This window comes from Chanodichthys erythropterus, chromosome 22 (genome assembly GCF_024489055.1).
Source record: "Chanodichthys erythropterus isolate Z2021 chromosome 22, ASM2448905v1, whole genome shotgun sequence".
In the NCBI taxonomy this organism is placed as follows: domain Eukaryota; kingdom Metazoa; phylum Chordata; class Actinopteri; order Cypriniformes; family Xenocyprididae; genus Chanodichthys; species Chanodichthys erythropterus.
In genome coordinates this window covers 1,574,520-1,600,496 of record NC_090242.1, presented here as the reverse complement: position 1 = coordinate 1,600,496, position 25,977 = coordinate 1,574,520, and the positions used below count along the sequence as shown (strand labels likewise).

General features: G+C 38.3%; 1 protein-coding gene across 1 annotated transcript in view; it reads left to right on the top strand.

Annotated features, from left to right (window-relative positions):
• The first annotated feature begins 5,307 nt into the window (after positions 1 to 5,307).
• nsd1b (nuclear receptor binding SET domain protein 1b) overlaps positions 5,308 to 25,977 on the top strand; it is a 41,080-nt gene continuing 20,410 nt past the window's right edge. Inside the window, exons 1-14 of the mRNA XM_067375037.1 lie at positions 5,308 to 5,434; positions 5,559 to 5,689; positions 7,206 to 7,907; positions 11,452 to 11,593; positions 11,740 to 11,912; positions 12,003 to 13,851; positions 13,949 to 14,061; positions 14,169 to 14,451; positions 14,675 to 14,775; positions 14,913 to 14,958; positions 16,562 to 16,743; positions 16,950 to 17,081; positions 19,153 to 19,276; positions 19,363 to 19,563. Of these exons, the coding sequence (XP_067231138.1) occupies positions 7,557 to 7,907; positions 11,452 to 11,593; positions 11,740 to 11,912; positions 12,003 to 13,851; positions 13,949 to 14,061; positions 14,169 to 14,451; positions 14,675 to 14,775; positions 14,913 to 14,958; positions 16,562 to 16,743; positions 16,950 to 17,081; positions 19,153 to 19,276; positions 19,363 to 19,563 (3,697 nt within the window). The 5' untranslated portion in view covers positions 5,308 to 5,434; positions 5,559 to 5,689; positions 7,206 to 7,556. The remainder of the gene's footprint in view (positions 5,435 to 5,558; positions 5,690 to 7,205; positions 7,908 to 11,451; positions 11,594 to 11,739; positions 11,913 to 12,002; positions 13,852 to 13,948; positions 14,062 to 14,168; positions 14,452 to 14,674; positions 14,776 to 14,912; positions 14,959 to 16,561; positions 16,744 to 16,949; positions 17,082 to 19,152; positions 19,277 to 19,362; positions 19,564 to 25,977) is intronic.

Here is a 25,977-nt window from a genome sequence, read left to right as displayed (position 1 = left end):
GTCCTGGCTCTAACTGCTTGGCTCCATCCCATATACAGAGGTCCTTCAGGGCCAGCGTCCCAGAGGGGGACTCCATCGCTAGCCTCGAACAGCCGTCATCAGCCCAGTGGGGTTTGTTTGTACTCGGTCCGAGCAGGAGCTCCACATTTCTCCTTACACAATGTCCGGCCCCGCCGATTTGGGGCTTGGGCCAAGATGCCCTCAGCGTCGTATGGTAAGTAAGGAGCCCCGGGGCCTCTTTGCGGAGCTCCTGGCGGACCAGCTGCGCATGAGGTTCCTCATCTTTCGTGCTCATTCTTTTAATTAGACAATCTGAGAATTAGCTCTCAGAGGGACACCTCTACCTTCTCAAAAAGCCCCGCATGCTCAGAGAGGTGGCGGCCCGTATGTGAGCCCCAAGCTCATATACATAATCTCACCACATACCTCCACCCCCACCCCCCCCACCCCCACCCATCCTCATTTCAATAGCGCTCCCCTCCTTTGCCCCACAGATACTCAAAAGGAGCCCACACCTCCCATTTCCAGGAGCCTGTGGGCGCAGTGAGAAAATGAAGACCTCTGCGCCCCTCCAAATCCCCAGGAATTTCTCATTAAGAGCAGGTCCTGGGCTCCTGAGGACCCCCGGGTTCCCCCCACACCCCCGTTCCCTCAAGAAGTCGACCCTCTCGCCCGACTAGAATGGACTACTCCAGTCCACTTTGTGTCGGGCGGCTGTTTCACTGTGTGTGTTATTCATCTTGCTCCCATTCTCCAGGCACAAGAGGCTTTCCCCGCCAATGGTGCTTTGAAAGTCCTCAAGACTTCCTCTTCTTTTCACCACATTTTTTATGTGTGTGCATGTGTGCAAGTCAGTGTCTGTAATTAAAGACCTGGGCTCTGGATAGCACAGAATAGGGGTAATTGAAATGACATTTTTTTAATGGTCTCCCATGACAGGAAGCGGGAGTTGGTTCATCAGGACAGTTCTGAGGTTTTGTGCCTTGCTTGGCATTCATCTACAGGCTGTTTTATTTACAGACGAGTGCTTGGTTGATGAGAACAGAAGTGTACTTTAGTGCGAGCGGGACGCAGTCAAGAACAGTTATGTTTTTATTTCTCTGTGGCTTACAATCATATCAGCACTGCTAAGTATTGAATGAATGACCAGTATGTTTAAACAGTATGAACAATATGGTTTAACATAAACTGATAAGATAAGAGTAGAGATTTTGCTACCTCGCCTTGAAAACATTTCTGATCAACTCTACCTTGGCAACTGTCGCCATCTGCCAAGATTTTGCTTATTTGTAATGTAAGTCTATGGAGGATCTCTGCAATTGAATTGTTTTAAACACAATTTGATGACAAAAATATTAAAGTGACAGAGAGTACAGTATTTTTTACTGGTATTTTTCCTTCTCCAAATCTTTAAATAATTCATACATTATTATATAAAATAAGACTATATGTCAGCCCTCATTCTCAAATGACCATGTAAAACATCAGTAAGAACACCAACATTTCTCAAAGGTAATGTTACTAACTTAACATCATTTCATTTAAGCTACTTATTGATTCAGGTCATTGTTTTGTCAATAGTAACTAAGAGTTCATTATACCATAATGACTGCATTGTAGAAACTTTACACTAATGTTATCTGTTACAATTGCTTTCTACTGAAAATTTTCATTTTGCCTTGATTTTGATTTATAGTCCCTGAGGTTTTTAGTCACAATATGGTAATAATTTTAAACCCAATCCTGCAGCTGATTGTAAAGATTTCATAGGTCATGCCAATCACAGTGCTGATTGTCTACACAACACTGAAACAAATACTAACCCCTAACCCTAACACCCCAAACTTAACCTCAGTATAATGTTGGTAGCACATCCTGAAAGATAGTTTAACAGTTTACATAATCATTGTAGTGTGGCCTCTTTGTATGAAAGAGCGATTGACTCCATCTAGTGGAGAGAATGACTCTCTGCCTGAATTTGAGTCCACACATGGCAACAGTTTGAAGATCACTCTAAATCATAACCCAAGACAAGACAGGACGTAACCCTACTCATGAAGAGCTTAAGACATCATTTGTCACAGTCAGTTGGATCAAGTGTAGCATGCAAAATATAATTTTCTCATCCACATGAAGTCAAATTACAGGCCTAAACTTGAAATGTTGTTATACTATTTATATAATTTACGTTCCTCGGTCAAGAAGTGAGGAGTTTGCTGTGCATTTAGTTTTTGTAAGTCTTTGTGCTGTAAATCTACAGTCTTTGTTTATACAGGATGTACAATAAAACTCTGAGTGACTCCTTTATGTCTTTAAATGTTTCTCAACCACTCAGTTTTACTTGCCAATTCATGCTATCATTCAAGACACTGGGCTGTTTAAAAAGTTGAGTAAGAGAAGAGAAGTGAGAGAGACAGAAAGCAGGAGAGAGCTGTCACAAATGAAGACAGCTGTCAGCTGGGATGGCAGCGCTCAGAGGTTAAGGAGGAAAACAACGGGGGTGGACAGTGGAATCTCAAACAACAGGAAAAGACTTCTACACACAGACCCAGACATACGGGCCTCCGGAACTCTCTTTGAGAGATGGGTACAGCCAGACACCTTCAGCAGATCAGCTGCTCTACGCTATAGCGTAATGCGCAGGATAGCCTCTACTCATCAACATGACGACACTCCATGGCCCTGTCCTAAATGCCATTCCATATTTGTGGTGACAATGCCACATAGACTGTAGGGAAGTAGTCCGCTGCAGTCCAGACTTCGCAAAAGGAGACATGCATGAGCGAATGCAAATCCACATCAAGTGTACCATTTGGGACAGGGCCCAGTGCAGCAGGATTCTTAAATTCTTTTGTTGAGTTGTGCTGCCCTCTGCCAGTAATATTTGTTGCTACATTTGTTGGTTTGTTAAATGTCAAGTACAAGTATAGGCCTTCAGTTAAAGTATAACACTTAAAATATTGCTTTGTTTAATAATTCTGCTTTCTTAAAATTAATCTTATGACACTGATTTCATATTAAATTCGGTTCTCTGATTAACTTTTTCTTGTGTATGTCAGAAGAAAATGATTAAACTTCATATGCATTAAAGTGAAATATCCAGGAAAAAATTTTGTTTTATTTTTTTCACCAAGTCCTGCAATCTAATCACCAAAGACAAATGCTCTGCTGAACGATTATTGAAGGGTAATAGGTCAAGACAGAAATTATTTACCACCAGGGGGCGTAAGAAAGAACAGCATGCGCTTTAGGCATGAGAAAAATGATATCATCCAAAAAGAACAATATGAGCAAAATAGTAATTTAATGTTAAAAGCACATTTATGTATTAATAGGCCCAAAATATTTTAGCATTATGTATACATATGCAATTTATAGCTAGTTTTATTAGTTTGAGATTTTTTCCCATTCCCATTTTTAAAAATACAACTTTTTTCTTTTCTTTTCTTTTCTTTTCTTTTCTTTTCTTTTCTTTATTTCTTTCTTTTTAAAAAAATAAAATAAAATTACCTTTACAAAAAGTGTGGCCTTTACGGGGCCTTTCTCCTTTGGCTTTTTCTGCATGTTATACAGCATTAAATAGTTTTTTTGTTTTTTTTTGTTTTGTTTTTGTAAATCAAATTTGACCAAAAATAGTTTGCATTTCTCTTAAAGATTTGGCCACTCACACATAGTAGAAGGAACTATGGAGCTAAAAGCCCCAGTGTAAAAGGTCATTTGGATGTAATTTCATCTTACGACAACAAAAACAAAAACAAAACTTAACTCGGTTTTGTTGTCATGTGCCAAGTGTCAAGTTGCCAAATGTGAAGAACAATATTGCTCCAGTCACAATGGAGATTAATTTGTAAAATACTCATAAACAAAAAAACTGCAAGTAGCCTATAAGATGTATAGGTCTACTACCAATTGTATAGCTGAATGTTACAATACATGAGATATTACGAGATGCCAAAAGTGACTGAAATTGAAAAGGGATAGCCTATACGTTTTACTGTAGCTTTGTCTAGTTAGTTCTTTTGTACACAAATTTTGTCATTCAATATTTAATTTAATTTTCCCCGGAGAAATAGACTGGAGATAGACTATTACGAGTATAAATCGGTTATAAGTAAGGTTAAATTTACTGCTTTAACTCGGGTGTATTTTCTGCCAGGTGAGGCGCTGTTCAGGCGAAGCGGAAAGCAGCAGGCCCACAGACAGCGCTGAAACACTTTCTCTCTCAGCTCAACACCAATTTTGACATCTTTCGCAAATTTCATTTTTCTAGGTGCCAGCGAAAAACATCTTTAACGACGTCGTCTGTCGACATGATAACGTTTCCCAAGCACCAAACACGCCCTCCCCTTAAAATATCCCGAACGGGACTATTGCAGTATAGGTTTTGAGTTCTGCAGGATTTGGAATAGACGTGTTGCTAAGCAGTTATATGTAGGCTACGTTTAACGCTGTCACTTATTGAAACGGGATCTAAAGCTGAATGCTCCTCGTATCAAAGCGCTCCAGTGTCACATTCACACGACATTAAACTCGGCCACAATCGTTGAGATGGTGTCGGACTCCTCCATTTTCTCTCTCCTCAGACAAATATAAATAAATAAATAAAACAAACGACAGAGAAAAACAAATGCGCTGTTGATATATTTACACGTCCAAATATCATTAGGATCAACACAATTTCGATGTCATTTCATATGTTAGAGATGTGACTTAATGAAACGGATCAGTGCATTGTGCTGCGTTGCCTGCGATATTTAGCCTGTTTATTACACAAAATCTTCTTAGTAGCCTATACTAGTACAATATCTATATAAATGTGCCATTGTAGCGCAGCATTGTTGAACGCACGTGTCTTCACGAGCACTGTCATTTTTTATCAACTCTAATGTAAAAAAGCCTCGTTGAAAGACGAGTCACAACTTCTTGAATGTATAAAAGCCTTACTTCAAATCGAAATTTAACACTTTGTGGCCTGTGCCAGCACACAGCAGACTCCATCTTGAATGATCAAGAGCGCTGAACTTGAATAGAATCGCTTATTTTCATACGGTTCCGAACGTTTGTGTTAATTGTTTGTTTATTTCAGAATAGGATTTTATATCACTTAAAGGAAAACATCACTTAAGGGTAGAAATGTGCGTTACAAAAGCACAGTTTCTTGCAAGTGAGTGGGGAAAAAGATTAAAAGGACGCCTAATGGTTGATTAAACGTACATTTGAGCGTTTAAAAATGCATAATCGTGTTTTAGGATAAAGTGAAGCACAGGAGTTGAGGAGAGCTCCTCTCACAAGGGGTTGGGTTGCCGTGCCGATTGGCTGCTGTTCATAGACACATACAGTCACGGGCTTGAAACAGAACCAGGGGCAGGTCGACAGCAAAGGAAACCATAATCATTGAAAATGAAAAGTACAACGTCCGCATCGTAACCCAGAGGTACGTTGTGACTCAGACATCGCGCACTGGAAAGCTTCCTCTCTGTGTGAGTGTTATAATGCATGTGTTTGATGTGTTTTTATATTGAAGGGGTAGAGTCATGATAGCATGAATGTGTTCTCAGGTTCTCTGGCCTACTACTGCAGCTGCGGCTGGGATTTTCTTGATCCACTTTCACAATTTGGAAAAAAAGGTCATTTCACGCGCACAAACGAAGAGTTTTCAATATGAATAAGACTGGCCAACATTTAAATGGTAAGATTTCATCGGTGTTTCCTTTGGCATCACATTTTATATGTTTTAAAATAACGAAATATTAAGTAGAAGACCGGTGTAACTCTGTGAACTCGTTCTGATGTTTGTTCGGGAGAGAGATATTATTAAAATAATAGCTTATAAATATTAATGAGATTAGAACGCGTGACAACGAGCCCAGCGCTGCCAGTTTTACATGTATGTCATCACTGTATCTCATCATATTATACTTCTTTATGTGAATTGTGTCAGTCAGAGTTCACTCTTCGCTCTGTTGTGTGCGCCCGCTATCATTCCTGCGTTCCTGTGTTATGGAGTATGTTCGAAATGACATACCATACTTCCCCTACTCGGAATAGTAAGCACTATAAGCAGTACGTAAATAATCTGTTCCGAACGTACAGTCGCGCTAGAAACTTTGTAAACGCTTAAGATTTTTCTTCATTTAATCATAAAATTCCACTACATTGTAAATAAATCTCTGTTTAAGTCCTATACCTCAATAAAGAGAATCTACATAAAGAAATTATTCACAAATATTTGTATTCATTTATTTAGGCTATTGAGCAAAATTATCCAGGTGTATATATCCTTTTTGGAGAAAGTAACATCTCATTACCAGATCATAATAATTTAATAGTTCATAATAATAGGGATAATTGGAGCAGGTGTTTTAAATGGATTTAAATGGATAAAAATCAAGCGTTAGTTTGACAGCCCTGTGTTACTGAATGAACATACACCTGGGTCTTTGGTCAAAAGAGATTTCTAAGAACCTCTGAAAAAGTTGTTGATGCTTACTAGGCTGATTTCTATAGTGAATACAAATGTACTCTCTTAATCTATCAAGAAATGATCATCTACTAAAATCCCTCCAAAAGCAGGACATATAATATTTAAGGAGGTCACACAAAAAAAACCTCAAATTAACATCCTCATATCTTCAGGTCAGGGTTTGTGAGTCCACCATCAGCTAGAGAGACAGGGCAGCAAGGAAGATGTTACTGCTTCTCCAAGAAGAACATTACTGCCTGTCTAAAATTTGGATGAGAAGACTAATGGAAGAATGTTTTGTGGACAGATGAGCCCAAAATAGAGCTTTTTGGTGTTAATGAACCATTACAGTTGAAGACAGCCAAACAGTGGGTTTGGCTTAATAAATACGTGACAATATGTAATTATATAAACATATAAAATATATAATTCTTTGTATGTAGTTAAAAGTTGTAGATGTAGATGTGATGCAAATTTAGGTCAAAGTTGTGCAAAATTTCTTAAAGGTTATAAACTATGCTGGGCACTTGTTGGCAGCTTTGCTTTACTATTACTAGGCCTACTATTCATTAAAACTTTTTGATAACACGTTTTAGAGAATTCACACACAAGCACAATTTATATTATATATTTAATTTATAGTAAGCACAATTTATTATTATTTAATTTAAAGAGTTTTACACATACAGAGGAAGTGATGATGAATTGAATTCTTATATGTATATACAAATTTGTTTTTCAGATAATGTAGCAGAGCCGTTATGATTCGGTCACATGTGCTTACTCTCAGTAATTCAACACATTGCCGTACCTGTCCACAGGTGCTGGATCTGCTTGACGGTACATGGAAAACATCACCCATCGGCAGACAGGCACTTGGCTTTGACCCTGGCCCTTCCTGTCTCGTCTGTCCGTGGGTTAAAAACTTAAGAGCCATAGTTTACTCACTTATCATCACTACAGAAGCCTTGGAGATCTGAGCATTTTGCCTCTGCCTGACAGGGACCCACAAGGCTTATGGAACAATGTGTGCACGATGAACTCAGATTGGTGTGTGGTAGCCAGACTGACTTATTGACACATCTGTCTCAAAATGGATTCAGCTCTGACTGACAGCTGCACGTCCCCACCTAGCCCTGATTTTAGTCTGGATTCATCCAGTCCATTTGCAAATGGACTGCACTTTGATTCAATTCTGTTTGAAGACGAGGACGAGGATGAAGTTATGGATCCAGAGACATTGTCTCAGCTGGAAAGAGCCTCGTGTGGCTCAACGAGAGATCATACAACAAATACAAATTCAAAGACAAAATTGGATGTCAAGCCTAGAAGAAAAATTTCAAAGGCTAGCTCATCCTTGGGGCAAGAAGTCGTCTTTGAAGACAAGTCTAAAAGTGATTGTGGGCTTTCTTCTCTTGTAAGCAGGCCTGCCGGGATTATAATGGCAAGTTCTGGTTCTATTCCTCCATCCCCACCATCAAACCACTACTAACATTATTAGATATCTCTTCATACACCAATCAACTGTTCTACTATACCTTTTAAAATGAGGAACATGTCAATATACAAAATTTTAGTTATAAATAAATGTATAATTATCAATAATTTAATATTTGATAATATAATTAAAAAAAATATGCTCATAAAATGTATATTATATTATAGCTTATTATATTTATTATATTACTAATAGAAATTATATCCCATGCAATGTATAGATATAGGCTACCAAGTATATGACTTATTTCTGTAGGCACATTTACGGGAATTATATTGGAAGTTTACTTTACAGGAATTTAATTATTATTATTTATTAATTATTTATTAGGCTATAATATTTATTTATTTCAGCTAGTAATTAATAGACTACATTAGTAAATAGATATAATTATAAACGTATTTAGCGTTTAAAAATGTTTTCTTGTTTTATGTTCTTACATATTTTGACAAATATATAATATAATATAATATAATCATAGTTCCACTTTTTTTGTCATTTTTAATTCAAAATAAAATATTTATTACTTATATAACTGATAATCCCAGGTTGCTATGGTCATGCAGGCTTGTTGATGAAATAAACTTGTGACCACAAGAAAAGGATGTCATTCCATCAACATAAAACGTCGTAGCCATGGATCTTGAGGCCATGACTTCACATCGTGTGGCCACGAAATATACCTGGTATTAAGATGTGTTTTGGTCGATCGGCTCACAAGTAGACGAGGTAGACACATACCTATTTACACCTGCTTCCAGTTGCATAATCATAGTCATTCTGTTAAATCTGTGTGTTAAGTACTAGTATGACCAACTAGTGATTAGTCTAGGAGCAGTAAGTCTTACATTTTGGTTTCAAATTAGACCAATATACGTTTTTATGTAACTAATTTAAAACAGTTATGAACAGTCTTAAAGAAAAAAAAAGATTGCTAACTTGTAAGACTAGTCATAGCAGTATGCAACTGGCACCTGGTGTTTTAATCTGTCCCACTTTCAGCTTTCAACCACTTCTGTCCTGTTGTCTTCGAGGGAGAGTCTATGGCCGGGTAAATGCATAGGGTTTTTTCAGATCTTTCCTTCTAATGGACTAAATAAGCTCACACAATTTACATATGAACGCGAATGGAGAAAACAGAAAAACATAGAGAGATCATCAGCTTTCGTTTCTGTTCTGGTACGTTTTTCATCTTCAAACCAAACTTGGGTCTTCAGCCAACAAAATTTAAATCCCATCTGGATAGCATGCTTCCCATAATGTTTAAGCATTAGGTCATTAGGTGCAGAGTAGGTGGTCTTTTGTGGCTTTTTCGAACACATCCGACCACAGTGTCTACTTTACAAAAGCAATCTGGTCAAATGTGTTTTCGACTACCTCTGGAAGTGGTCGCAAGTGGACAAGCTCAAAAAGTTTTCGACCCCGTTTACACCTGTATTTAGCATTGTCCCTTTGTGATCCGATTGACCAAAACGTATCTTCATAGCAGGTATAAACAGGGCCATAAGAATGTCGTTACCTCAACAAAATGATCTCATGGCCACAACATTTTCTCACATTCCCACAAGTTAATATGTTTGAAAGCAATTCAGTCGCATGTGTTTTCGACTACCTCTAGAAGTGGTCACATGTGGACACAAGCTCAAAATGTTTTAGACCCTGTTTACACCTGTATTTAGAATTGTCCACTTGAAAACCTACTGACCAAAAGGTATCTTGAAGGGTTAGTTCACCCAAAAATGAAATTTCTGTCATTAAGTACATCACCCTCAAAACAAACCCAAACAAAACAAAAATAACAACTTTATTCAACAAATTCGTCTGCCCCTGTCATACTGCTATGCTATTTTCGTTGCAGAGCTTTAGTGTTTGTGTCAGAACACGGGCTCATTATTGGCCGTCTCCTGCGCCTGCGTTGTGTTGCTCACGTGACCAGAGCTGGGCAATACTGAGCCGCCGTTCGGACGTAAACACTGAAGCTCTGCAACGAAAATAGCATAGCAGTATGACAAGGGACAGATTAATTTGTTGAATAAAGTCGTTAATTTTTTATTTATTTATTTTTTTTGCACAAGTATTCTTGTCGCTTCATAATTTTAAAGGGATATTTCACCCAAAAATGAAAATTTGATGTTTATCTGCTTACCCCCAGCGCATCCAAGATGTAGATGTCTTCAGTAGAACACAAATGATGATTTTAACTCCAACCGTTGCCATCTGTCAGTTTTATAATGTGGGTCGATGGGAACTTTTTATAAGAGTAAATAAAACATGCACAGAAAAATCCAAATTAAACCCTGTGGCTCATGACGACAAATTGATGTCCTAAGACACGAAACGATCGGTTTGTGCGAGAAACCGAACAGTATTTATATAATTTTTTACCTCTATTACACCACTATGTCCAACTGCGTTCAGCACTCGCTTAGTGAGGTCTGATCGCGCTCTGACAACGACAGTAATGTCTAGCACTCATTGAAGTACACGCGCGAGACATCACTGTCATTGTCAGAGCGTGATCAGACCTCACTAAACGAGTGCGGAACGCAGTTGGAAATAGTGGTGTATTAGAGGTAAAAAAAAAAAAAAAAAAAAATATATATATATATATATATATATATATATATATATATATATATATATATATATATATATATATATATATACTGTTCGGTTTCTCGCACAAACCGATCGATTCGTGTCTTAGGACATCAATGTGTCGTCATGAGCCGCAGGGTTTAATTTGGATTTGTCTAAGCAAGTTTTATTTACTCTTATAAAAGAAGTTCCCATTGACCCACATTATACGGCTGACAGACGGCAACGGTTGGAGTTAAAGATCATCATTTGTGTTCTACTGAAAAAACAAAGTCACCTACATCTTGGATGCCCTGGGGGTAAGCAGATAAACATTAAATTTTCATTTTTGGGTGAACTATCCCTTTAAGGTTGAACCACTGTAGTCACATTGACGGTTTTAATGATGTCTTTAGTACCTTTCTGGACCTCAAAAGGTGCAATGTCATTTCCGCCTATGTGTGGTGCAGCTACCTTCGGATTTCATCAAAAATATCATAATTTGTGTTCCGAAGACAAACAAAGGTCTTACGGGTTGAGGATGAGATATTTCATTTTTGAGTGAACTAACCCTTTAAAAACAGGTGTAAAATGGGCCATAAGGATGTTGTTACCTAAACAAAATGTCTCATGGCCACAACATTTTATTATGTTCCCACAAGTTAATATGTCGTGGCCTCAACATGCTGTAACGTTCCCACTAATTAATATCTCATGGACACCATGTCCGAACCATGTCCCCTCCTGGTCACCCTTTTTTTTTGTAGTTAATACTGAAACCTTTTTTTTTTTTTTTGTAATTGATACTGAAATCATTTTAAAACATTTTTCATGTTTTAAATGTTTACCATGTTTTCAAACCTTCTAACAATATGTTAAAATAACCTAATTTATATATGATGTCTACCAGCAGACAAAAAAAATGAAAACAAAGGCTCTACCACCAGTGAAATATTTGGAGGGAGAAGTTATATGGGCTAAATTCAACCGTAGACCATGGTGGCCATGTCAGGTGACTGTTCACCCAGTTGAGGGAGTTTACCACAGAATTAAAGGTAAGTACACAACCACAGAAGCTATACTGTAGATGCCTAATTTCATGAACCAGATTCATAACTTTTCAGCTGCTTTATACCACATAATCCACCCACAAAAAAGTGTATTGTCCCTCCTTGAATTGCTTTGTGTGATTGTGTTTCAGAGCCACCAGATAGGACCAATCGTCAGTATTTCCTCAAGACATTTGGGGAACCTGAAGAACAAGCATGGGTTCCTGAGCGATCTACTCATATATTTGTGGGTGGATATCAGTTTAACAATCTCCCTTTTGTGAGGGGAAGTGGACGCCAACAAGATGAAAACACCAGACACTCTGTAATTTCTGAAACATCCTTTCAGTTATATGGATATTGTGACACCTTTTTAAAACCCTTTTGAAATTGTTACTCTTGGGTTACTTTGCAGATACCCAAGCGTTTTCTGAACTCTTGGAGAGCTAGTGTGGTTGAAGCGGAAGCACTTCTCCTGGAGAAGCCAAGGGTCACCACTCCATGCTCAGACTTCTCCAAAACAATCTCTGAAGGAACCACAAATAACACAGAAAACAAAGTGTCTGTGCCAGTGGAATTACCCAACATTAGTCTTCTGAGCAATGGAACAGTTACACAAAAAGACCACCTGAACACCTTACCACATAATCAGGGGTCTAAAAACAAAAAGAAACAAAGAAAGTCATCAACACTTTTAAAAACATCTGAAGAATTTCATTACGAGAAGGATAAGATTATGGGAGGGTTGGACAGTCCCTACTCTGACATTGATTCAGTACCACAGATCCGCAGATGTCCCAAAAGCTCTGAGCGAATATCAAATATTGAACAATCAAACTTAACCCCAAGTCAGCTTCCTATTACAAATGACAAAGAAATAAAAAAGAATGTGGAGAAACAGGGTGGCCTTTGGTTCAGTAAAACAGGGAAAGGTCAAGTCAATGGGGGACTTGGTCGTGCTGGAATTAAATCTGTGAATTGTTCCTTCGGGAAGGTATCTTGTAAAATTAAGATGCCAGATTCAGCAAGCATGAAATCCAAGGACAATCACGTCACCGGACTTGAACATCTATCTACCGAAGCCAGAAAAGCTCTCGGTAGGAGAGTGAAGTGCCTTCCAGCAAGTAGTCGCCTCATGACGAGAGCACTGAAGGCGATGGAGGAGGCAGAGTGGATGAAGAAACAACTGGTAAACCAAGAGTCAACCTCAAATGTTGATATAGAGAATTGTATATCTTCTTTTGACTTTACATTACCTGAAACAACAGATGTAGACAATAATGGCTCTTCACAGAAGATGCCAACTACAGTAAGCAGTGATCTGAAAGAGGACTCAAACATTAGCAAATGCACCCAGCTGTCATCCGATCCTCTGAGTTGTAAAGACAATGAACATTTAGTCAAATCTGAAGATGAAGCTTCTTTGATATCTCAAGCACCTGTTGCCTTTCATTCATCCAAATTCAAACAAGAGAGTCACATTTCTAATTTATCTTCTAGTTCTACACCAAATTTGCGCTTAAATATGGAAGATATGGAGAACATGAAAGAAATAACCTTCAAATCACTTGCAAATGAACACAGTGGCCAACCTCTGTTGTTTCATCCTAATGCAAACTATAAGTTTAGCACATTCCTAATGATGCTTAAGGATATACACGATAGCCGGGAAAAAGATGGAACAGCATTGGTAATAGAACCGTTACCCAAAAATGAACTTATTAAAGAGGAGCCATCACTGATTCCAAACGTGAAGGATGAGCTGACCACAGTAAACACAGTAGCAGCACAAAAATGTCAACAGGGCAAAATCTCATCCAAACAGAAGAAGATGAAGCTGAAGTCTGGGACCAATATTATCCCAGAAAATCAGTTAAACTCTACATTTTCAAAAAATGCTCAAAGTCTTAGTAAAAAAATGAGTTCAAAAAAGAAAACCACTGAGGTCACAGCAAACACCCACTCCAAAGATGCATTTGACAAACTGATATCTGAGCATCACCTGCCCTCAGAGGAACCAGAGACCAAGTTCTCGGCAAATGTGCCCAAAAAGCGTTGGCAGAAGTTTGACCAAGTCAGTAACAAAGCATTGCATGCAGACGAAGGTAGTTGTATTCAAGAAACAGAAAGATTGCCCTCAGAAAATTGTGACATTTTGGTGGGTGGCACAAATAAGTCTTGTTCTTTTTTGCCCGAGAAGGCAACTTCCATCAGTGCATCAGAAAATTCTCAAGCCAACTGTCAAAAAAATGACACCCCTACAGGTAAGTTAGACAATGTAATCAATGCTAATATCATCTAAGGATTGTGTGAAGTCTTAACATTTTTAAGTGGGCTCAAAAATGTTTGTGCTTTTTACAGAATGTAAACGTATTAGAAAACCTAGCAAAAGACTCATAGAATGGACAGAAGAATACGATCAATTGTTTTCTACTAAGAAGAAAGCAAAAAAGAAACCTGAGTCATTTAATAAGGTAGCTCAATTTATGCTAGCTAATCAAGTTCAATTTGGATGTGTAAATTTTCTTGTATTCTGTAATTCGCTTTAGCATTCTGACAATGTTTTTAAACTTATGAATAGGTCGAAAACCACAACTGCAGTGGCGCAGTGGAGAAAACATCTGGCGAAAGTATTCAGAATCCTCAGGTAACAGAACAAGGTATGTCGAGGCCCCTGCCAGAATTACAGACTCCTCCTCCAGAAGACCTGTCTCGGAGCACTCCTTCAATAAATACCACACCATGTCAAGAGAGTCAAGTGTTGTCTGTTGACACGCTAACTCCACCTCCAGAAACAATCCCATCACCATGTGCTGAAATGTGCCATAGGGAGCAGCTTCAAAGACAAAATGCTTTAGCCATTGGTGAGTACCTTTATGAAGGTTTACATAATTATGAAGAAATTCAGCAAGCATATGCAATGGTCATGTAGACCTAGTGCAAGCCAGAATCACTTTTTACCACGTTTTATTTTATTTATTGTTTTAGGCCTGATATTTTTAGTTTTAGGGCTATACCATATTCAGTACTTTTTATCAGAGCAAAAATAACAGTCAAAAATAAATGATTGTTCACAATTTTGAATAGGTGATGGTGTGTGTTTAAGCACAAAGAGACAACGAAAACCCACCAAAAAGATTCTAGAAAGCTCCATTGAAGCTGAACCAATTGTCATCTCTAAAAGAAAGGTACTATTTAAAAAAAGTTCACTTTGATTGATTACTAATAAAGAATAATTGTTATCAAAAAACCATACTTATTGCGATTTTAGACTAAAGGACAAAAGAACAAAGGAAAATTGGGCTAATAGCATTATCATTCTCAGGTGAAGTCACAGAAGATTTGCTCATCTGGACAATCTACAAGATCAGGTTTGACTGCTTTCAAAACTGTTATTTTATTAAAATCATAAAGTTAATATATTGGACGACTTCATTATTTTAGGGACATAGCCAACAGTCAGAGACAATTCAAGGGCCACATTTTCTGAGCATGCAGCCCTGGGGTGCATTTCCCGTACAACAACTCAACTCACTGCTTAACTACCATAGCACAATGCATCATTGAAGAAATTAACTAGCTAGACATGACCGTTTCCAGAAACCGTATTGTAGCAAATTTGTCATTCAACCACGTTGGTTAATGCCACACAGAGGGTAAAAATAACTTTTACTAATGTTACCGGTTGAAATCAAATTAATGCTAGATTTTTTTGCTATAAACTATTGACATGGTATCTGAGGACTAATTCTAATTTTTCTCAGTTTTTTTGCTTAATTTCCATATTCATCCATAGGCTCATTCTTACGTAATAGAGCATATACAGACTCTTCAAAAATGCTGCTATAAATCTCTTGCCAAAATGAAAGATGTCAATGACATTTGTATATTATATTATATATATATATATATATATATATATATATATATATATATATATGATAAAAGATATAGATTGTACTGAATGTCAGCTTGCTTATTTTGCTCAAGATAAGGATTTAAGTCCACATGTCATGCAAACAAGAAACTATGCTTCTAACCACGGGTTGAGAGGAGTCATTCCAACCACACAACTTTAAGATGTGTTACGTAATGGTGGTGTATCAAACACACTATGAGAAAGAGTAAAGTTAAATAAGTCTTTACTTGATAATCCACAGGGAGAAACACAGAATCCAGAGCAGAACAGACACCAACACATATCTTACATGAAACGAGACCTGAACAAAGACACACCAACAGAACTGAACTAATATACACACATACTAATGAACTCAAATGACAAACAGCTGTGAAGATGATGATTAGTGTCCATAGTAACAGATTGTGGTAGGAAACTCAAACAAAGAAACACGTGACAGAAGAAAAACAAAGAAACTGACATGTGGCGTGTGAATGTGACAAGATGCTGTTTGCGAATGTTTGTTGGAACTATGGTTTCGGGAAACACCGACTCGTTGAACTATGCTGATAACGGCGGAATTTACTACCATATTGGGCTAACGATGCTTTTGGGAAACGCACCCCAGGTTATTTAATAATGTAATAAAAGATGTATGTCCATCAATTATATTTTCAACAACAATCTAATCTAGTTAAAAATTATGTTTTAAGCATGTTATTTGACATTATTCAAACTTAATAACAGGCAAATTTATATGATGCCTCAGGTTCAAATCAGTTCAGTAGTCAGCATCTTATTAGTGACCATCATAGTGCCGGGATCAGTAAATTTTCATAAATTATATTAAATCCTTGGTTTTTAATAACAGAAATCTGAAGAAGCCTGAATCTCCAATAATATTTTGGAAATGCAAAACAGGTCTTTTGTTGAGCTGCTAGAAGAACTGACATATGCTGCACAAATAACTTTGTTATTTTTTTATGAACTGTAATTTAATCTATTCAGCAAGTTTATTTGGTGCCTTATAGTTGTCTTCTGTTTTACAATCTTTAATTGGATTGTAAATGAAGGTATGGGACAGCATTCATCAAAAAGTAAGAACAAGCTGTCTTCTGAGTCCATCGACACACCAACTGACCCAATACTAAAAAGCACAGAGCTGGATATAAAAGTTGCCCCCGCAATGCCTCATACAGTTAACCCAGAATCAGCTGAGGATGGCTCTGATGTTCTCAGATGCTCAAGTTCAGAGGTCAGTAAAAAGAATTCTTGAAAATATTATTTTATTATTTCTTAATGACCACTTTATTGGGTACACCTATACAACTGCTTCTAATTATAAGTCAAATGCATTACTAGTAAGTACCAATATTCAAAGAATTCAATGAAAACAATTTAAATCAGTCTTTCCAAATGCTCACTTAATTAAATAACCTTAATATCTGACATTTCATTCAGATGTTTGAATCTAGTTATGGCTTGTGTTCTGAAAGAGAAGAAAAATCACAATCAGATGAAGGACTATCGGATAATAAAAAACTGCCGGAGGAGAAAGGTGGCAGTATCTTACTCATGGAAAATGTGTGTCAGGTAGGTGTGTTGAGACCCGTTAACACCAAGAACGATAACTATATTAGTGTCCACACCAACGGACAACAGTTATTTCATCTGCTGTGTTAAATACTCAAGCTCTTTAAAGTCAGGTGAATTCTGATTCTCAATGTTTTTTATCATTCATTGTTCAACAAATCGCTCTGAAAATGATCCAGTGATACTGTTCCTCTATGTAATTATCTTTATAGCTGTGGTGTGAACTTTTATTATCACTATTTATTATTTAACCTTTATTGTCTCCCTTTTAAGAATTTTTTTTCTTGGGCGATTCAGTAAACACAATTGACCTATCAACACATATATAGTGAAATCAACCTACAATTAACCAAAAATTAAAACAATTACAAAATTAGCAAATTACTTTTTAGTTACAGTTATCGTTATAATTACCGTCCTTGGTGTAAATGGATCTTCATCTTGGCTAACAACATGGTTGGTTGTAATGCATTACTAAGTAATTAATTACTGTAATTTATAGGGATGGACCGAAATAAAAATTCTGGGCCGAAACGGAAAATGTTTTTACAGTTAATTAAATTAATAAAATAGCCAATAAAAAAATATTAAATATCATTATATTATTATTTATTTATTTAGTTCTATGCAACTATCAGATCCAAATTATCCAAATTATGTATAGTTCTACAAAGCTATTATTATCAGAGCATCTGAGCAGAGCGTAGTGGGGAACGGATCAGTGAACGAGAGGGTAGCATCATTTTACCAGTGTTGCCCAGTCCGGCTATACCACACCATGTTACAGCACTGTAGGCCTATTGCAAACAGAAACAAGTATACTACTACATAGAAATTTCACGTCGGCACGTTATTTGAGTGGACTTTGCTTTTCCTGTGAGAGTGAGTGGTACATGAGTGGAGTTTTTGCATGGCCTGTGAGCAAGTGAGAGGAGTGCACATGGATAGAGTGGAATATTGAGTGGAACGTCACACCGTGCAGTGATATCAGCTAAACCTAAACACTGAACACTGTTGGGTAGCATATATTTTCAGCTATTTTTCTCTTTCGGACAAAAAACGAAAATGCCATTTTCGGCTGATAATATTTGATGGCAGAAATTTCGGTGCATCCCTCAATTACTTTTAACTTAAAATATTAAAGTAAGGAATTACTCTTAATTAGTAATTGCATTAAATACTGTATAGACTATAGTACAATTTTATATAAAACAACAGTGGATTTAACATCAAAATGTAACATCTAATGTTAAAATGTTTTTAATGTAACCTTTTCTCTGGTCAGTTCAAGAATAATTTATGTAATTTTATATTATTTATTTAAAAGAATTAAAAGAGCAGTTTCATGTCTACCCTTCTATTGTTCAACTGGTTGAGGTTGATTTGGGATTAATTGGTAATAAGTAATGCAATACATTTTAGAGAGAGTAATTATTACATATAATTACACTGTTGAAGATATAATTAGTAGCCAACTAATTACTTTTTTAGAGTAAGTTAACCAACACTGGCTAACAATTACTGATACTAGTAAAAACAAAAATAAATGAAAAATGAATTATCACAAATATTGACAATAACCTGTATTTTTAAGGCTTAAAGTCACAATGAAACACAAGTATGACATATCTTTTTGATATGTCATACTTACTGTATATCTAGGAAAAACATATTATTAAAGAAGAACTTGGTTTTATCTGTTGGTTGTTGATTGGCAGATCTGAATGCAAGCTTGCAGTTGATTGTAAGAAAGGGGCAGGGTTTAAGCAGACTAATTGATTGGTGGATAAGTCTGTTGCTTCATCATAAGATCAAAATGCATGGATGCATTTAAAAAATAGGGTAGACTTTTATTTCATGCTAACTTTAATCATAAACAAATGACATTATCAATTGGAAAAAAATAAAAATATATTTAAGACTAAGATGTTTCCAAGGAGTGATTGATCTTAGGATGTTTTTGGCAAATTTAAATTTATCATTTAAAATATTATTTCACTAAATTCAGTAGTCAATAACTATGGTATATTATAAAATACCTCAATGACCTCCTCCTCTGCTGTTTCTGAAGGCGTGTGAGAAACAGGGAGATCTCCTTCTGTGTGAAGGGCAATGCTGTGGGGCATTCCACCCACAATGCACTGGTCTGAACGAGCTTCCCACAGGAAAATTTTTATGTCAGGAGTGCACGTCTGGTGAGTGCCTGCTCCATAATTCACAAAATTTTGTCTTAAAGTAATTTTACAGCTTTTGACAGCAGGTTTTGTGAATATTTGAATAGGTTTACACTCATGCTTTGCTTGTAAGAGCTTGGGTGAGGACGTCAGGCGCTGTATGCTTCCTGGATGTGGGAAGTTCTACCATGGGGAGTGCGCTGCCAGCCATGCACCCACTGTACCTCTGAACCGGGCCTTTCGTTGCCCTCTACATGTCTGCCTGTCGTGTTTCATCACAAACCCTACCAATCCATCCATATCTAAAGGTTTGTTGTGCTTAGAGCAGTTAGGTGCTAGATCAGGTGATTCTACATAATGAAGGCTTGTCGTCACTGCCCTAAAAAAACACCAACAATTCCACCTGGGAACAGCAATATTTGTTTATATGTTAGATTCAGTCCATAAAGTGTGGGTCCATAAAGTTGTTATTTTTAATTAGGTGAGTTACCTCATCATAATGGCAGCAATCTTTGGATGCTGTGTTTGTTGAAGCAGTGCAAATTAGCTTTAAGATGTCATCTTGCAAACAACACTCTAAAAAATGCTGGGTTGTTTCAACCCAAGTTTGGGTCAAAAATAGACAAACCCAACCATTGGGTTAAATTTTTAAATGCATTTTTTAACCCAACGGTTGGGTTTGTCCATATTTGACCCAAATTTGGGTTGAAACAACCCAGCATTTTTTAGAGTGTAGGTATAGACCGATACTATAATTCTGGTCAATACAGATAAGCCCATGATTATTTAATGTTGTGGCTGATAACCAATAAATGGCTGATATGAATATTCTATGCTACTTTGCCTAAATAATTTTAAAATTAAACACTTAAAAATAAAATCTAAAAAAAAATAAAATCACCAAAATGAATTTGGTGATTTTGTGCATCACAACATTATAATGTACAGTATGATAAATTGATTTTCATTTTGAGATTTGCTAAATATTACATTTAGGTGTTTTTAAAGATTCAAAGGTAATCTAGTGCAAAGGTAATCTAAATTTAAAGGGGTCCTATTATGCCCTTTTACGAAGTCTTGATTTTGTTTTTGGGCTGTATTAGAATATGTTTTTATGCCTGTTTGTTCAAAAAACACATTATTTTTCACATATTTTACATTATTACAGCTACGCTTTCCACAGTCCGGCTTGAACACGCTTTTTAGTTTGTTTCGATGAAGCCCCTCCTTCTGAAATATAAAATGTGCTGTGATTGTTTAGCTGACCCTGTGTGTTGTGATTGGCGCTTGTTCGGGAAAACTCACACCCCTTCATAACAGTGAGTTTTGCTCTGGTGTAAATAATTAAGGATGGCTTCAATTTCAAACCAATTTGAGACCGATTCAGACCCTGACAATGTTAACGAACAAGAGGATTAGCAGACCGGATTTCAAGCACGGACTTTGCAAGCATGGATTTCACAGGATGTTTCAGAACATACCGTATCGACACCTAGCTGGTCTCCCACTGCAGCAGATGGATAAAGTGCAACTTGTGCTGTTGATTGGTTCAGACCACCCGCGTCTTATCACGCATGTTGAACCTGTCCTGTTAGGCCCACCAGGTGGACCTGCAGCACTTAAGACCCATCTGGGATGGACTCTTCAGGGCCCCACGAATGAGATTAAACATGGGTTCAGTGCTCACCAATGCCTCTTCACATCTATTCATCCCAATGTAGACCTGTTTGCTCACATTGAGAGACTGGCAGATGGATGTGATTACCTTCTGCAGCAACAAGATAGTGATGAGATCCAATCACTACTAGTGGTTCTGCTCCGCTTCAGAACCACTGCTCTGAGCCTGGAGACCAAGTCGATAATTGTCTGCACCGTCTTTACTCCCCCCAAGAGGCCCGAGAACTAGTTGATCGACTCCCTTCACTCCTAGACTCCAGAGGCTTTGAGTGATTCAGCGATCAGCGATTACTTTCAGAGTGGTATGTTTGATTTTTTTTTTGTTGTTTTTTTGTAATTTTCTTAGAGATTATACATATGATGTTATCCACCATTTAATCAGATTTGTCTGAAAACTATGGTAATACAAATAGAAATCGATCACAAAATCAAGGATAATTTTCCTAAGGGGTGGGTGAACAGTCTTAGAAAAGCGAGAGCTTACAAAAGCTACAATAAACACTACATCAATACTGTAATGTTAGTTAGCAGGCAAGCAGAATCAAAGCTTTGCCCTTTGTTTATATCATAGCAACTACATAAAACTTATAATTGGAATTATACAAAAGGCCCGGATGCTTTAATGCCACCTTCACATGCTCTCGGAATTATCATAAATACAATTTTCCTATGTAAAAATTGCACATGAACACCCACCCATTTTTAAACTTGAAAGTGATGAGCTCATAATCACAACTTCAAAAGTGGAAATTTTCAAATTTCCGATAGCACGTGAAGGCAGCATAAATGTCCCGGATAATCCTGACCAATCACAGCATGCAATATTACCATAGCGTCACCTGTGCTGAAGCGGAACCGTGTTGGAAATAGAGAGAAGATGCAGCGCATGTTAGAGGGTGTAAAGTTTGTCAGCTTCATTATAGTTCATCCATCGATCTATTACTATTCCTTTTAAGACTATATTGAGTTGCTTTGTGCGTACATATCAAGTAAGTGAATATTGTCTATATATTTCCTGTTTTTGCTGAGAAATGCTTAGTTTAATTTCCAGCCTAAACAGTAGCCGATTAGCTAGTTCTGTTCAGTGTATTTCGGAGTTTTTTTCTATGTGCCATTTGATGTTAGATGTTATGTAGTGCACACTTTATCGCATGCCCAATTGAATGGCATTTACGTGCTACTAGCACTCTCGTGACAATGTAACTAGTTACTAGTTACTCAGAATTGTCCAATAATACTTTATTAATAGGCCTATCATTCTTGTATACAGACTGAATACAGTTTAATCATTTAAATGGATGTTTATGTTTGTGGAATACATGTATGTATGTATGTATGTATGTATACATATATTAATAAGTTTATTTCTCTTGTCTACAGAACCACACAAGTATACTCAGTCAGCTCTTCGGTAAACAGAGTGAGAACTTAGACCCTGCTTGGTGTGTCTCTTCAACTAAGAGTCAACTCTAACATTCAAGCTGATTAGTGAGTATGCTAGAGCAGTTGGGGTCAGAAGTGGCGGCAAAGTTGGAATGTGGTTCACTTGTGTCCAGGCTGCCAGGCAAACTTCCTCACGAGCTTAAGACCAGTTTCAAGAGGTATGCCCACCCATCCAGAATAAAGGCTGATTTATACTTCAGCGTGGAGTGTACGCCGTAGCTATGGCGTAGCTACGGCATAGGCTGTGTGTACCACGCGTAGCCTACGACGTAGCCTGATGTGCACCTTTCAAAAATGTAACGTGTCAATTCTATGTGGACCTCAAGCACTGTGATTGGTCTGCTAGAACCCCTCCCTCAGGTCAAAAAACTGGCGCGGAGAAATCGGAGAAGAGTGAGTGTCAACTTCCATAGGAATGAAGAAATGCTCTGTTTCAGAGGACACATGCAGTCATACTGCAACAAAAGTTGTTACCTCTTTGCCGCTTCTATTTGTAAGCTTCTCTGACAACGTACATGACAAGCTGCTTCTTCTTCGACTTTTGCCTTGATACTCAACATGACCGTGGACACTGCCTCCTAGTGGCCTGCATGCATGTCGACGTGGACCAAAATGCAGAAGTATAAAAAAAACCAGACACATAGCCTACAGCGCAGAGGTTCCGGCGTAGGTCCAATGCAGAAGTATAAATCAGTCTTAACAGTTCCTATTCTTCTTGACTTTGTGGTCTGGTTAGCGTACAAGCTCCAGGTTCAGGATGATACTTGTGGTCCAGACTCATCAACCAAGATCCACAAGCATCCTGCTGGGTAACGAGAAACCTGCTGCAGACAGTGAATGCAGAGCGCCAGCTCCAGAGTCCAGACCTAGCTCCAACAGGTACAGAGAGAAGTCACGTGCTTACTGCCTTTACTGTGACAGTGCCAGTCATTTTCATAATGGATGTCTCAACTTTAAAGAACTGAATAAGGAAAAGAAAGTGGCCTGGATTTGCAAGAATAACCGTTGTTGGAGATGCGGTCACAATCATCATGCTTCCAGATGCACCCTGAAGGCCCTGTGAAAGACTTGCTATAGGAACCACCTCCTTATATTGCATGACCTGAATGAGCAAGTTGTGAATACCAGTGCTGAGTATGAGCCCAAAGAGAACTCCTGCCTTGTGAGTACCACAGAAGACATCTTGTATGTGGACCTTTCTGTCAGCAGCCACAGAGTAAAGTAATCATTACAAATGGGGATGCCTGAACCTGTCCTGTTAGGCCCACCAGGTGGACCTGCAGCACTTAAGACCCATCTGGGATGGACTCTTCAGGGCCCCACAAATGAGATTAAACATGGGTTCAGTGCTCACCAATGCCTCTTCACATCTATTCATCCCAATGTAGACCTGTTTGCTCACATTGAGAGACTGGCAGATGGATGTGATTCCCTTCTGCAGCAACAAGATAGTGATGAGATCCAATCACTACTAGTGCTTCTGCTCCGCTTCAGAACCACTGCTCTGAGCCTGGAGACCAAGTCGATAATTGTCTGCACCGTCTTTACTCCCCCCAAGAGGCCCGAGAACTAGTTGATCGACTCCCTTCACTCCTAGACTCCAGAGGCTTTGAGTGATTCAGCGATCAGCGATTACTCCCCTCCCCTCTGAGTCCAGATCCAGTACCTGTAAACTCTAGCTCCGTCAAGGTCAAAAGGACCATGAGTCTATGTTCGGACAGCACTGGCACTGTCAGTCCGACACCCTACATTATAAGCACAGAGCAGACGCTGTTCCCCCGTGGCGATGCAGATCACATTTACCATGTTCTAGCAAGCCAACATGACCCCCTCGGTTATATCATCCCTTATACTACCAGAGCCAAGATACTGGTACAGTGTCTGTGGGACAAGAGGCACAACTGGGATAACCCAGTTGCCTGGGGCATTGCTTACCTTGTGGTTTTTGATTGGGAGAATGAGTTGAGTGGACTAGAGGAGATATCTCAACCCAGGTGTTACTTCAGCTCACAGATGGATCACCCTTCCTGTGGACATGTGTTCTGTGATGTGTCGGAGCAGGCATATGGGTCAGTGGCTTACCTGCAGACAGAGGACAGCAAGGGGCAAGTAGAAATCACCTTTATTGCTGCCAGATCCGGTGTTGCCCCCCGCAAGCAGTCTTCTGTCAAGCTCAAGCCGAATCTTTTCCCATCGAGCTGAGGCTTCTGAAGTGTCAGCCACAAGCAGACTGGCCACACTCTCCCCTGAGCTTGACACTGGACTGATTCAAGTAGGAGGACATCTACGCCACTGTGAAGTACTAGATACAGATGCTGTACATTCAGTTTCGACTGTGACTCATTCCTGATGGCCCTATAACGGTTCATTGCCCAACGAGGGAAACCGTATGAGCTATTGTGTGACCAAGGCACTAACTTTAAGGGAGGAGAACGTTAACTGATTGACTCCTTTGCCGCCCTCCAAGATCAGAGTCAGCCAGCAGATCAAGTTCGTCTACAATCCTCCAAGTGCCCTTCACTTTGGTGGCTGCTGGGAGAGGGAGATCCGCTCGATCAATACAACCCTTAGAGTGACCATCGGGGGCCAGACTGTCACTGAGGAAATGTTGAGAACAGTCTTGGTCGAGGTTGAAGGTATTCTCAACTCAAAGCTCCTTGGGTATACCTTCTCAGATGTGGCCCACCTTAACCCAGTCACACCATATCACATGTGTATGGCATGCCCAGTTGAATGGCATTTACGTGCTACTATCGCTCTCTTGTGGCGATGTTGAGAATAGTTACTCATAATTGTCCAATAATAATTTATTAATAGGTCTATCATTCTTGTATACAGACTGAATACTGTTTAATCATTTAAATGGATGTTTATGTTTGTGGAATACATTTATTTATGTATATTTTAATAAGTTTATTTCTCTTTCTCTATAACCACACATGTATACTCAATCAGCTCTTCAGTAAACAGAGTGAGAACTTAGACCCTGCTTGGCGTCTCTTCAACTAAGAGTCAACTCACACAGATCTTACCGACTGCCTGCTGCGTTTCGCACAAATCTAAATTAGCCAAACTTCAAACCTCTTCATTTCAGCAATGACTAAAGTGCCCCTATTATGGATTTTTGAAAATTACCTTTCATGTAGTGTGTAACATAGCTTTAAGTGAATTAAAACATCCTGCAAAGTTTTAAATTTGAAAGTGCACCATATATTAAGTTATTGTCTCTCAAATGTAAGAGTCGACTCTGAGTCAATTAAACAAGTTGTTTGTAAAACGAATCTCAAGCAGTTTCGTTGTGACATCACAACAGCAGCAATGGCCTAAGTACATTACTGGACTGAAACCCTTTTACACGGTTCAGTCCGAACATGTCAGTGATGTCCCTCTGTCCAAATTCAAAGCTAGAATCACCTCACAACAATTCTCTGTAGCATGTACAATAAATATTTAGTTGTGTGTGTTGTTTACGTTCCACGCAGCTTGTAGGTCTCCAGCTAACCAGCTAACTGCAATATGTGTTTGCTCGCAAATGTCTAGAAATGTGTCAAATGTTTGTTGTTGTTATTACTTGGAGTTATGATAAAGAATAGAGCAATACG